The sequence below is a fragment of the Solanum lycopersicum genome, chromosome 12 (assembly GCF_036512215.1).
Source record: "Solanum lycopersicum chromosome 12, SLM_r2.1".
Lineage (NCBI taxonomy): Eukaryota > Viridiplantae > Streptophyta > Magnoliopsida > Solanales > Solanaceae > Solanum > Solanum lycopersicum.
In genome coordinates this window covers 18892209-18907491 of record NC_090811.1, presented here as the reverse complement: position 1 = coordinate 18907491, position 15283 = coordinate 18892209, and the positions used below count along the sequence as shown (strand labels likewise).

General features: G+C 37.4%; 1 protein-coding gene across 1 annotated transcript; it reads right to left on the bottom strand.

The window, feature by feature from the left end:
• Positions 1 to 117: 117 nt before the first annotated feature.
• Positions 118 to 3744, bottom strand: LOC138340241 (uncharacterized). Its single transcript, XM_069291952.1, has 7 exons — positions 3221 to 3744; positions 2296 to 2862; positions 1942 to 2033; positions 1523 to 1603; positions 1269 to 1366; positions 792 to 1226; positions 118 to 420 (listed from the first exon to the last, which is right to left on the bottom strand). The coding sequence occupies exons 1-7, from the start codon at positions 3742 to 3744 to the stop codon at positions 118 to 120; spliced, it is 2100 nt and encodes a 699-aa protein (XP_069148053.1).
• Positions 3745 to 15283: the final 11539 nt, after the last annotated feature.

Below are 15283 nucleotides of genomic sequence, written 5' to 3'. Positions count from 1 at the left end.
GTGCTTTGTTCTACTATGAAATGCTGGCTTCTTCATCATCGCAATAGCAGATATATTGTCACAAAAAATCTTAGTCGCACCAGCTGGTTTTTGATCTAAGTCTGCAACAAGTCTCCTTCACCAAACTGCTTGACAAGCTGCAGAGGTTGCTGCAATATATTCAGCCTTTGAAGTTGATAAGGCCACTACTTCCTGCTTCTTTGAACTCCATGAAATTGCTCCAGATCCAAGATTAAACAAGAAACCTGATGTGCTCTTTCTGTCATCAATGTTGCCTGCGTAGTCACTATCAGTAAAGCCAGTTAGTGTGAAATTTGTTACCTTAGAATACCAAATTCCATGCTCTGTTGTCCCAGCGATATATCTCAGCACTCTCTTTGCAGCTCCAAGGTGAAGCTTGCTTGGATTGTGCATAAATCTCTATATGACTCCAACAGAGAAAACAATGTATGGTCTTGTATGAGACAAGTAGTTCAAACACCAACCAGACTTCTAAAATAAGTTGCATTTGCCATTTCATATTCATCATCACGACACAACTTTTCATTAATATTCATTGGCGTACCAACAACTTTACAATTTACCATAGTAAACTTTTTCAAAAGATCTGTTGCATATTTTCTTTGTCAAAGAAATATGCCATCAATTCCTTGTTTCACCTCAAGACCAAGAAAATAATGTAGAAGACCCAAATCAGACATCTCAAAATTCTTCATCATGCAGCCCTTAAATTCAGTGACGATAGACTCACTCGAACCCATATATATCATATCGTCAACGTAAAGACATACCACCAAAAAATCATTTTTACCTTCTTGTTTTACATAAAGAGTAGGCTCATTGTTACTTCTTTCAAAACCATTCTCCTGGAAATACCAATCAATTTTGAAGTACCATGCCCGCGGCGCTTGCTTTAATCCATAGAGTGCCTTATTTAACCTGTAAACCTTATCTTCTTTGCCATTAACTACAAAACCTTCAGGCCGTGAGACATAAACTTCCTCTTCCAAATCACCATTTAAAAAGACATATTTAACATCAAATTGATACACTGGCCAATATAAATTAGCAGTCAAGGCTAAGAAAGTTATCACAGTTTCAAAGCGGGCAACAGGAGAAGAAGTCTCGTCGAAGTCAATACCTTGTTTTTGGGAATAACACTTTGCGACGAGCCTTGCCTTCTGTTTTACGATGCTGCCATCTGCATGATACTCGGTTCTAAACACCTATTTGAGCCCAATAACTTTCTTTCCTTCTGGCAAATTTACCAAGTCCCATGTTTGATTCTTTTGAATAGCCAACAACTCCTCTTCCATAGCTTTGCACCATTTATCCTCTGTTTCAGCATCTTCAAAGAAAATAGGATCTGAAACAAGTAAAGCAAAAATACAAGATATATTGTTAGCATATCTGGGATTTGGTTTCCTATCCCTTGTTGATCTTCTTAATGGAGTTGGCTCAGCTTAAGGTTCTTCCAATGTTGGAGATGTTGCTGGTGCAATTGATGAGGTAGTCGATGGACCTGCCAAAAACTGATCTGCTCCATACTCTTGATCAACAACAACGTCAGAAGGCAACAATTGAATATTTGAACATTCATTTCCTGAATTAAAGTTGCAGCTTGCATCTTCATTAAACACAATATTTCTATTGACCATAATTTTGCCACTCACTGGATTGTATAGCTTATAGGCTTTGGATTTTGAGCTATATCCAACAAAGATACATTTTCACATTTTTCATCAAGCTTACGTCGAGCCTGCGAATTTACCAAAGCATAAGCTATACATCCAAAGACACGTAAGTGGCTTACCTTTGGCTTGTTACCTCTCCAAGCTTCATATGGTGTTCAATTAAACACTGCCTTGGTGGATGAAATATTCAGCAAATAGACAGCAGTGGCAACAGCTTCAGCCCCAAAACACTACAATACATCTCTACCTTGTATCATGCTTCTGCCCATCTCGACAACTGTGCGGTTCTTTCGTTCAGCTACACCGTTCTGCTCCGGTGTAAAAGGTGCTGTGAGATCTCTGTGTATTCCATTTTACTCACAAAAGGAACATAATTCTTTTGACATAAACTCACCACCTCTATCTGTCCGAAGAGTTTTGAGTCTACATCCACTTTGCCTCTCAACAAAAGATTTAAATTTCTTGAAATTGTCAAATGTTTCAGATTTAAATTTCAAGAAATATATCCAACTCATACGAGTATAATCATCAGTAAAAAGCAGAAAGTAAACTTCCTCCTAAGGACTCAACACTCATAGGACACAAATCAGCATGTACTAACTCAAGACAAACAGAAGCTCTCCAAGACTTGCCTACAGGAAAAACATTTTTACTTTGTTTTCCATAAACACAACTTTCACAAAAATCAAGATTCTCAACTTTTGGCAACCCAAAAACCACTTTCTTTTGGCTCAATAACTTCAACTCATTAACATTTAAATGACCATAACGCAAATGCCACAGTCTAGTCTCATCATCTCCACTAGCTACCATAACACACTTTTCAACCATTGAAACTTCTAAAGGAAACATTTTGTTGTTAATCATTGGAACTTTAGCAATGGTTTTCCCTGATTTCTTATTTTTAATAGTGCAAACACCATCATCAAAAGAAATTGAGTACCCGCTAATCATTAGTTGTCCAATGCTAAGCAAATTATGAGATAGGCTAGGAACAAACATCACATCTTCTAAAATTTTAGCATTACCTTGGCTGGTCATAATGCTAACAGTGCCTTCGCCTTCAACCTGAATCTTCTTGTTATCTCCAAGCCTCACGTCTGATTTTTTTGACTCATCAAGATCCTTGAACAATGATTTTGTTCCAGACATATGATTGGAACATCCACTGTCCAAAAACCAAATATCGTTAGGAGTCTCTTTTTCACAAGAAAGGGCCATGAACAGCTTTTATTCATCATCATTTTTCTCTGCAAAACTTGCTTGATCATTCTCATCCTTCTGTTTTTGCCAACAATAAGCTTCTTTTTGACCTGGTTTTCTACAGTAGTGGCACAAAAACGTCCTTTGCTTCTCTTTATTTGGTCCTCCTCTATCTCAAATTCTTTCTTGGCCTCTTTCATGACCGCTTCCTCGAAAGCCAGCTCTGTCGTGGCCACGATTTGCAAAGTTTTCTAGCTTATGTTTCTGATGATTGGACTCCCCCATCACCTTAAATGCCTTTTCTTCATTTTTTTTCATGTGACCTTAGGAGCCTCTCTTCATGAGCTTGCAAAGAACACATTAGTTCATCAAAAGTATAATCAACTAAGTCATGAGATTCCTCAATCGCAACAACAATATGTTTAAATTTTGGAGTAAGACTCCTTAAAATTTTTGCTACAACAATTACTTCAGATATATCTTCACCATAAGACTTCATTTGATTAACAAGATAAGAAACTTTAGACAAATAAGCTTGAACAAATTCATTACTTTTCATAGAAAGAGTTTCAAAGTCGCGACGGTAAGTCTGCAATTTTACCGTAATCACCTTAGTTGAACCTTGAAATTTCTTCTTCAAAATCTTCCATGCCTGAGAAGATGTAGTTGCTGCTGCAATTCTTGAAAAAATTGTATCATGAACTGCTTGTTGAATCAGGGACAAAGCTTTGGCGTCTTTCTTTTTGATCTCTTTCAATTTATCTGCCTCTTCGTTAGAGCCTGCTAGATACACAAAGCCTTCTTCAACCAGCTTCCAAACTCCTTGTGATTTGAAAAGAGTTTTCATTTTGATACTCCAAAAATCATACTTTTCACCAGTAAAAATTGGCACGAGGGGCTGCGAAGATGATGATATACCATTCACTGCCACTTTTTTTTTTGCTCTGACACTTCCTCTTTGTACCACTCAAATACTCAGTTGATATAAGCCTCACGACTCACTCAATTTCCAAAAAGGAACCTTGATTTGATACCAGATTTGTTGGAAAGAAAAAGGAAATCTAAGGGAGAAAGTGAACAGAGAATAAAGCAAAAGAAAAGAGAAGCTACTGCCAACTTCTCTGTTTCTGGGTTTTTTTTATTATGAAACTAACGAGACCTGCCTATTAAATAGGCTTACAATGAAACTGAAATACTGAAATTTAGGTACCCACTAATTTCTAGTTAGCTACTAATCTGCCACTATATCTAACCTTGCTAAAATAAAGGGAACTAATTAACTACTTCCTAAAGACTTGGTCAAGTATCTTTGAATCACTTCTCAACAAAAAATACTAACCGTGAACTTTTTTGGTAATTGAGTTTAGCATTATGCAAAATCTTTTAGTTTGACATTTTCTTTTGGGAAAATGCACAAGTACCCCCTCAACCTATTCCCGAAATCCTAGAGACACACTTATACTATACTAAGGTCCTATTAGCCCCCTAAACTTATTTTATAAGTAATTTTCTACCCCTTTTCGGCTTACGTGGCACAAGCTTGAAAAAATAGTCAATCAGCGTTGGACCCACAAGATAGTGCCATGTAGACCGAAAAGGGGTAAAGAATTATTAATAAAATAAGTTCAGAGGGGTAATAGAACCTTAGTATAGTATAAGTGTGTCTCTGAGATTTCGGGCATAGATTGAGAGGGTACTTGTGCATTATCCCTTTTTTTTTATGTAATTTGATATTAAAAATATTATTAGTTGAAATAGTTTTTTTTTATCAATTAAAATATGATTCTTCTCAACTAAATATTCTAGAAGCGGCATTTGTTGGAGACTTCCGCTTCTAATAATGTAGAATGAAACTTAAATGCGAGAAATAATCAATAGTTTGATCACTTGAATATCAGATGGTCCAATAAAATTATTCATCTAAATATAGTTTGACTATGAAAAAGGTAAGATAATTAAGCTCCACCTTCTTTCCTTTACTAAATAAGAAAAAGAGCAGCTCATGTATCCTCACACCTTCCAAATATTTTTTGTTTCTGTAAGCAATAGTGTATAAGATTTTTAATATGTTTTTTTCATGAACTTCTTATAGCAAGTAATGATATTATGCGGGAAATCTCTGTTGATGGTCACATGAACTGCTCATATTTTTGTACGATCTCTTAGTTTTTTGACGACATCTAACAGAAGGATAAAAATTGTTCACTTTTAAGTATTTGAATGTTGTTTTCTGCTTAGAATGATACTTTAAGGATGTAGTCTAATTTTGTGATATAGTTTAGGGATGTTTTTGGCCAAAAACTCTATTAGAGAGAGATAGGATATATACGAGGATAAGGATGTATTCGAGAGGGGATAAAGATTTATCTGAGAGAGGATTTTTGTAATTCTTTTTTAAATAATAGAGAATTTTAGAGATTATGATATCTTAAGTTGTGTATTTATGTAATTTTTCCTAAAATTAAATTATTTGGATGGATTTCTAGTTTTTTGACTTATAAGCCACTTCACACTCATGTAGGTCCAATCATCAAGTGTATTCTCCAGAGCAATACAACACCTATAAAGGATATGACTTGGATTAAGAGTTTAAATCAGCCTCACTTTGCTTTGAAGGTTGTGCACTATATACACATGTAATAGGAGAAACATCATTTTATAGTGCTTACTTGAGCGACTAGTGACTTCTTATTACCCATATGAGTTGGTTTACCATCATTGTTGATCTTCTCAAATGACTAAAGGTCTTACTCCTGTCGATATTTCATTAATCTGTGAAGTGATGAGATTCACCTCCGACTACACATAATTTATTTACGTAAATAATTTGTCTCACTACAATATTTTCATCACATTGTGTCTCAAACACATGTATCTAATTTAGTCACATAAAAAGTGGTTTTATTCCAACTGAAATACACACTAAAAATTGTCTTAACCACTTAGTCTCATCACAATTAATTCCACAACAACTAATTTTAATAAATTGTCTTTACATTATGTCATTCACAAAAAAGTATCAAATTCTTTTTATATTTTTCATCATATGTTGTACCCTTATTGTACAACAAAATATTCAATTTATTTATTGTTGTACTTGTCGTACCTCTCATGTAATACCAAATACTTTTTTCAATATAATGTATAAAGAATGGATATCATTTCCAATAACAAGAACATTGAAAGTATTTTCACTTTAGAAACTCAACAATACTTTATTTTATTTTTTCCAACTCTAACATTGCATTCAAATCATAATTGATTACCATAAATATATATATGCAACATTTATTAGCAAAAATTAGATCTTTTTTTTCTTTTCTTAAGATCATGTAATATAAGCTTAACAAGATACTCCTACACTTTTAAATATTTTATAATAGAGGATTAACTTTTTCAACATCCATAAAGTTTTCAAATTAGTATGTAACATACAAATCTATATACCAAACATAACAAAATTAAATTATATAGATTAGAAGTCTAACACATCAATAATTATCTTAACCCGTCAAGTATAAAATACTCATTATCCTATCAACATTTTTAAACATATTGACAAACTGAAATAAAAACTTCATTCATTATATTTTCCCCTCATAAATTCATAACCATCAATTTAGCACAAATATTAAAATCATGTAGCATGTCAAATAATGTTACTATTTTCATGTGTGAGTTTAACAAGAAGAACTTTTTCATTTCAGGAATTTGAGTAGTTCCAGAATCACCAACATTTATTTTTTCCCCCTTTCTTACCCAATTTGGGTGAAGGACACAATAATTTTAATTCACATAAATGTGTTCAGCTATGTCAGAGTCTAACACCCAACCTTTTACATATATTAGACACACAATTTACTTGAGAAATGATCACAATAATTTACATCATCCGCTTGGTCATATTTATTTTTATTTAGTGAGATTATCATTTCTATGAAATCTTCTTCACATAAGAAGCATGTTTATTTATTTCACCACACACAAATAATAATCATTAAAAATATATACACATAGTATCATTACAAACCTTCATCAGCTTTTATGCTTTTAAAAAAGTGACAATGCACACTTAATAGATCAAACAACATGCTTTATATACTTATATACATTATTATTGGTGATTAAAACATTAAGAAAAGTAATCCAATTAAATTAAGGGAAAAGGGTCTGATATACACCTCAACTTTGTAATTTAGAGTTGATACACCCCTTGTTATGAAAGTGACTCATATATACCCCTACTTGTAAATAAATGGCTCACATATACCCTTTTCTTCTAACGGAAATGATTAAAAAAAATAATTTTAACTTAAATTTTTATTATTTTTTCTAAAAAATATAATCCCATATGAGTAAATTTAATCCTCGTCAAACATATTTTTTGACTTTTTTTTATTTCAATGACTAATTTATAATTATTATTTTGATAATCAAATTTATTTATGTTTCACTAATATTTTTGTAAAACTTATTGTAGTTGACCAAATTTTTTCTTCGAATACGAAATAAATTACAATACACACAAAAAAAATACTTTGAATTTTTTTCTTTAAAAACTAATGAATGAAAGAAAAAAACAAAATAAGAATAAGAAACTCAAATATTTGTAATAAAAAAAGTCAAAAAATAATTTATGCATGAAAAAATTAAAATATAACTTGAACTTTGATAGAAGAATCATATGTACCCCTAAATAATTTTTTTTTTTAAAAAAATTAGAAGTAATAAATATAAATTTAAAACAAATTTTTTTAATTTCCGTTAAATGAAGGGTATATGTGAGTCATTTTGTAACGACAGGGATATACGTGAGCCATTTGTATAACGGTAAGGGCATATATGAGCACTTTTATAACGAGGGGTATATCACCTCCAAAGGACAAAGTTGAGGGGTATATTAGACCATTTTCCCTTAAATTAATGAGATTGATATATGTATATATATAATTATATACTATCAAAGTCTTAAGGACCTAGCAAAAGATTTTCTAGTTCTTTCTAATTATCTATTTGAAAAGTATCTCTAGAAATCTAACACTAATTTTTTTTTAACCCACAAAATCTTAACATTGTAAAACTTAGGTTCCAATCTAGATGTTAGGCTAATCTCTTTCTAGTTTTCTTTTTAACAAAAAAAAACTTTAATGTTGTAGTGATTGATTTTCCGCAAGAAAAGAGTTTAAAAAATATCCTTAAAATTGTTATATATCTTACAGAAAGTACTTTAATCACAAACACTTGATATGGAGTTCACCAAACTTATAATTAGCCATGAACTTTGTAGAGAATTCTTTAATCTTGAGGCGTTTCAGACGACACCGTCTTTAAAAATATTTCATCCGATTGATAATATTGCAGACTCTGATGGGCCACTTGTCTTGCCCCCTCTAGCACAAGGCCACACCTTCGTGGTAACTAGTAGTCTGATGCAAATGCTCACTGCTAGAGGTTGTTTTCAGAGATACCTTCTAAGGTCCCACATGCCCATATATCTAAGGTAAGGGCAGTGTGTAAAAGCTCTGTAGGGAGGCCTGATTTTGACTTAGATGTAATAGGGCTAAGAGCATTTCCTCTTTCACTGACGGGAGTTGCTGCTATTTTGTTCACTGAGATCCCTGATAACTCAATTTTCACTTGGAACCAATTAAGGGACGTTTTCTTAGTACGTTACTACCCAGTCTCCAAGAAACTAAACCACAAAGACGGAGTGAACAACTTTGTGGCACTACCGGGAGAGTCAATTAGTAGTTCTTGGGATAGATTCACTTCTTTTTTTAGAGGTGTCCCCAATCACCGCATAGATGATGAGTCACTGAAGGAATATTTCTATCGGGGACAAGATGATAATAATAAAGTTGTATTGGATACTATAGTGGGTGATTCTTATGGGGAGTGTCCTTATGCCGAGATTGCCAAGAAGTTAGAGAAAATCTCCCGGAATAATAAAGCTTGGAGTACTAGGAAGTCAGATATTGGGAGAAATATCTTCGCAGTGCAATCCACTCACAACCCAGCCACAGATGAGAATCATGAATAGATTTCTCAGATGATAACTGATCTTGGGTTGGTATCAAAACATGTCACTGGGGGTGTAGAAAAGATAAATGCAGTTAACTACTTGCCTAAACCACCACCACCAAATGATGAATGCTATTATGCGGAGGATTCCTATGCGGTAAATGAGCAGATGGGGGGTTTCCGACTGAGTGACCAAGGTTCAAATCAGGAGAATTGACGCCAAGGTCAAGGAAACCAAGGTCGAATCTATGGTAACTAAAACTGTGAGGGTCATTATGTCCGAGATGGAAACTACAACCGCGACACCAACTTCAATAGGGGTAACTATGGTAACAGAAATGATAGGAATGAGCCCTATGTCCCTCCTCAAAATTGTGAAGTTACTCCTAGGGATGGTGGAGATAGTATGGCGCAAGTTAAGGATATGTTGCACAAAATGATGAGGAGGTTCGATGCTAGTAATGAGCATATTAAAGAGTTAAGGAGTGATTTAGCCTCTATTGGGCAGAAAGTCGATACACATGCAATATCTATTAAGCAGCTTGAATTACAAATGACCTAATTATCTGCGACTGTGAACACATGGCAACCGGTCACTCTTCCTAGCAACATTGTTCAAAATCCAAAAAATGATGGACACTGTATGGCAATCACTACTTGGGGTGGTAATTAAACCATTGACCCATCTATGCCTTCTAATGAGGAAAAGGTGATAAAAGATAATGATAAAGTGGTGGAGGTTACTGGTGAAGTAGAAGATAACACTGAAAAAAATGCTAAAGTACCTACAAAGGTAATTACCAAGCCTTGACCACCCCCCCTTTCCTCAAAGATTAGTGAATAAATACCGAGGATGGTAATATCGACATCTAATAACAATGTTGAAGAAGCTTTCTATCAATGTCCCTTTGGTAAAAGCTTTAGAACAAATGCCGGTTATGCCAAGTTTATGAATGATCTTGTTACAATGAAAAGATTGGTCACTTTTGAGGATGATGAAAGAATGCAGCATTGTAGTGCTATTGCTACATGATATTTAGTACAAAAGAAAGAAGATCCGGGTGCATTCACTATTCCTTGTACAATCGGGTCATTACATTTTTCGAAAGCATTATGTGATCTGGGGGCAAGCATAAATCTCATGCCCCTCTCAATTTAAAGGAAGTTGGGTTTGGGTGATCCAAAGCCCACTGTGATGCGGCTACTGATGGCCGATCGAACATTAAAAAGACCTATAGGGATACTTCACGATGTGCTAGTAAAAGTGGAGTCGTTCATATTTCTGGCAGATTTTGTTATTCTTGATTGTGAAGTCGATATAGAAGTGCCTATTATTCTTGGGAGGCTATTCCTTGATATGGGTAGAGCCTTAGTTGATATGGAAAAGGGGAATATGAAATTTTGGTTGAACAATGAAGAAGCGACCTAAAACATTTGCAGGCACATCACCAGGAAATTCTGTAGAAAAATCATTTGGCAACAGTCACTGACGGATACATCAACGGACCGTCACGCATGCGACGGACCGTCGCATGAATCCATAGTGCTAGGTATTTCTTTCATTTCTTTCAAAATTAGGGCACATGCAACGGAATCCATGACAAATCGTCGCATCTGCGATTGACCGTCGTCGGAGACTCGTTTCATCAATACCTTCATTTTAATCATTTTCTTCCCTCTTTATTTCATTTCCTCCCTTTCAAACTTACTTCTTCTTACCTCTCTTCTCTATTAACCGATCACTTCCCTAAATCCCCAAATTCCAGAAATCTCATTTATACTTGTCGGAGTCTGCTGTTGTGGTTCCGCTCTTGATAACCAAGTGCCTCATTTGCTTGTTTTTCTCCTCTTCTCAGGTATGTGTATCTGATCTCTACCCATTTTCAATGCATGTTTGTCTTAATTAGTATTAGCCTATTCCTTTTTCGTGGGTCTTAATTCTTTGCTCCAATTTTGTCTTACCTAGTTTGAGAATCCTCGAATTGCCTTATTAAAACTCAAAAAATAGGTGCTTTGTCATTGCTAGTTTTCTAGGTATTTGGATTAGGAACATATAGGTTAACACTAACTATTCCATGTGAGTAACAAAGGATGAATATGGCATCCTCAGTTCTATCACTGAATGACAGAATGAGACCCTTATGATGGACCATCGTACCCACTACGGACCGACATAGGGTCTGTTCCAACAAACTGAACACCCCACTGTTCATTTTCTCTAAGTGTCCACCAACGGACACATGCGACGGACCATCGACCCCACGACGTTCCATCCGTACAACCGTTCTGGTTGTCAGAGACCCTATTCCTAATGGTCTCCAACTCTTTCTAAGTGTCCTCTGACGAATATCTAAGATGGACCGTCATACCCGCGACGGTCCATCCTGCACAATCGTTCTGGTTGTCAGAGACCCTAATCCTAAGGGTCTCTAACTTTTTCTAAGTGTCCTATGACAGACATCTATGACGGACCGTCATACTCTCGATGGTCCGTCCTGCACAACCGTTATGACGGTCATAGACCGTTGTCCTAAGGGTCTCCATTTTTTTTCCAAGTGTCCTCTGATGGACATCTATGACGGACCATCATACCCTCGATGGTCCGTCCTGCACATACTATCATGATGGTCAGAGACCCCTCTTCTAAGGGTCTCCATACTTTTTCTAAGTGCCCCACAATGGAAATCGATGATGGACCGTCATTATCACGATGGTTCGTCCTTCTTATCCGTCATACTGTTAGAGACTTTCCTTTAGGGTCTCCACATAAACATAGTTTTAAATAAGACATGACAAACCCCATGATGGTGCGTCATACTCACAACGAGCCATCACCTGCTGCGTCGTGTTTCACTGTTACTGTAGAAATGTCATTACAACTTCGCTCTTATATTTTTTTTTGTCATTTTTGCTTGTCTTGTTTTCTTCTTCTGGTACTAATATTGATTCTTTACAAGTACTATCTCTAATTGCACCAAACAAGATCGAGTATATGTACGTGGGCATTTAAAGTTTGTCAACCCATCTGCCCGACTGGTTATAGGCTCTGATGATGAGCATGATCCCGAGTACATGCCCCCAGGCACTGCCACTCCATCACGAGCTGCATGTGCAACCAGAGATACGCCCAAAAAGGTGGCGTCCAGCGTAGTCACTGCCTCCCAGTCTGATGAAGAATGCACACAAAACGACACACCTTCTGGGTCAACTACACATGAAGAAGGAGCGTCTGGCTGATTAGGAGTTTCGTGGTCAGAGGAAGCCTCTGGTTCCGCAGAATTCGCTGAGCCGTCGCAACTGCATAGTCTGCCTCATCTGATGAGGCTAACAGTTGTGATTTCACTCCACGCTCACCGACCATTGCTCTCACCCTGGTTGTCGACCAGCCCAACCGGTGGTGTGTCGACGGGCAATACCAAGTGTATTCAGACGCAAAGTTTCTAAATGATAAAGGCATCAGACATAGACCCTTACACTGGAAAGGCGGGTCCATATGGGAAGTCTCCCCACCATGCCAGAGATCCACAATCTCTTCACCAGACACTGGCTAGAGTGGATAACTCGTTCTTTAGGCCGCTATAGTGATGAGTTGGTCTGCGAGTTTTACGCCTCTTACGTGGATACTCTTCGATCATATATAGATAGGCAGGCTACCCCCGGCAAAAAGGCCCCACTTGAGCACGTCCGTGTACGCGGCATACAGGTCGACATCTCCATGCCCGCTATCCACCGGTATCTGTACGACGAGGATGTTGATGCCAACAGGACCCCTCTCACTGCTGAGTTTGATTACCGGTGGCAAATAGTAAAAGATGGCCACTTCTTGCATGAGCCATCGCTGAGAGCGACCACCAAGAGATGGATGACCTTAAACTTCTCTATTGAATGAGAGGGTGCAGACTGGGTAACAGAGCCGAAGGGAGTCATCAAGAAGGCTAACTTGACCTTCAAGGCTAAGTTTTTATGGTTGATTTTCTGCCATTGCCTTTCCCCCATGGCTGTTGATAATATAGTCACATGGGATCGCACAATTCTGATGGTGGCAATGATAGCCGGGTTTGAGGTGGACTTCGCTTAGCTTCTACAGGCGGTCATGCACGAGAGGGATTTTCTGGTCACAACTACTTAATCATTTCCATGCATGATATTTTCAATATACAGGTCCACAGGTGTGACTATCTGGCACATTGATCAGCTCAAGACTTCGTTGGGCACTGTTGATATCGGCCTCATCAAGGATGAGCCCAACGAGTTGGCTCCACGCAAAGGGCCCCATTCAGAGTTGCCTCCACTTGGTGAAAATCTGGCTAATACGGTAGAACGTGCTTGAACGACTATGCAGGCTGCTTCTGAAACCACCGGCACTACCCTAGTCAAGTCTATCCCGAGTAGTAGCACTGCCCCTATCTCCTCTCGCTCAACCCCATTCCCCGCTCTGGTCCCGCTTGCTAGTGTCATAAACTAGAAGCTCATATGGCCACACTTCTGCATCACATCAATCCATGGATCAGAGGTCTATTGCTGAGGCGGAGGATTGCTTGGAGATAAAGTTGTCCAACACACAAAATGAAAGATAGCTAAGTTTCATCAACGCTTGTACATGAGTCGGGGGTGCTAGCCTAGACAGCCCCTCAGGTGGACGTGTCGACTATTCAGTGTGCAGTTGAGAGTCTTCGTGCGGATATTGATATGATCCTAGAGGCTGAGCTGCCTGAGTCTGAGGCCCCTTCTGCAGATCCTAGTGAGGACACAGTGATGGCTGCCTTATTCGCCTCTTGTGAGATTCCACCACCTCCACCTTGAGAGCATGTCAAGAGGCGCAAGGGTCGAGAGGAGGATGAGGCTAGAGCACGAAAGAGGGAGCTCCGTGATATGGACGCTGCGAGGAGAGCCTTGCTTGCTGATGAGGAGGCGCGTCGGATTAAGGTTGTAGAGTCAGCTGCTGGGGCATCTAGATCGAGAGATGTGGAGACGGGGGGAGGCACTACTGATAGTGTTGTTGCTGATGAGGACACTAGTGAGGGTGTCCAGACTACAGAGGTAGTGGGTTTAGGGGAACCGGACCCACCAACTTGCTGATTGTCGGCGCATTGCGCTCTAGTTTTGCTCACCTACAACTCTATATTTCAGTTTTTTTATTTATTGGGCACAATTTCATATTTTTTTGTTGGGTGTGGGTCAAATGGAAAGTGAGTGCTAGGGTGAAGTATGAGTAGCCCAATTCATGATCCACTTTTGGGGTTTTCTTTTCCCCCAACAGACTGATTATATTTATCATTGAACCAGCATGTCTATATCATGTGTACATAGTATAACTCTGAAGCATGATGGCTAAAACAAAAATGATATCCTCATGTAATGAAAATGACGCGTGACTAGGCATAGTAATTGATAAATGTGTGGCTTTAAGCATGACATAGAGATACACCACTGCATGACCTTAAGTCTAAAATTCCAACTATGTGTCTGATAATGTGGTAGAGTAATGATATGTCATGTGAGTGGGAGGAAGATTTGAATAGTCCACTATTTGAACTGAGCTAGAACTTGCCTGGTTAGTCCTGCTAAAAGTAAGCTGTAATAGACAATTAGGAAAGGATCATAGGCCCTTGTACAATATAGCCAATTTTTAGCCTAACTAAAAAACCAGAGTGAAATCAATCCTTCTTTGATCCAAATGATTTGAGCATAAACTAGACCTTTCTTTTTCACACCAACTGATCTTTTCTGGGAATAATGTGTTGGCCCTGGTGTCTCCTTGGACATGTGCATCTCAGCTTATGCCAAAAGTATAAGTTGAGGGTGGCTAATGTAGTAAACAACCTTTTCATGGACCTGACCCAACTTTGGGTATTGTGTACTTTGATTCATGGCAAAGCCATAACTTGAGGGTGACTATTATGAGGAATGCTCTGGAAAGTGGGGTTGAAAGAACAATGAGAGAGAAACAACAAAAGTAAAGTGACTCAAGAATTAGTCGAAAGAAAAGTGAAATAAAAAAATACAATAAATACAAGAAAGAAAAGAAGAGATTCACTTACACAAATCAAGAAAGAAGGGAAAATATCAAGGTGAAAGAATATGAGAAATCGGGCGAAATAAAATAATAACAAGCGATATATTTAGCCGATATGTCAAGGAGGGAAAAAAGTCAATTAAAATATACCTAAATATAACCTACCTGACCCAGATCCTATGTTACAAGCTAAGAAAGTCATATCGTGATCCTAAGAGTTGTATAGCTAACTTAAAGCAGTGAAAATAAGGCCAAGCTTATGGCAATATGTATGAATGAGTTGTGAAATTGTTCTGAGAGTGATTGTTGAAAAGTAATCCTTCTACATAAATTGAAATCATTGTGTGAA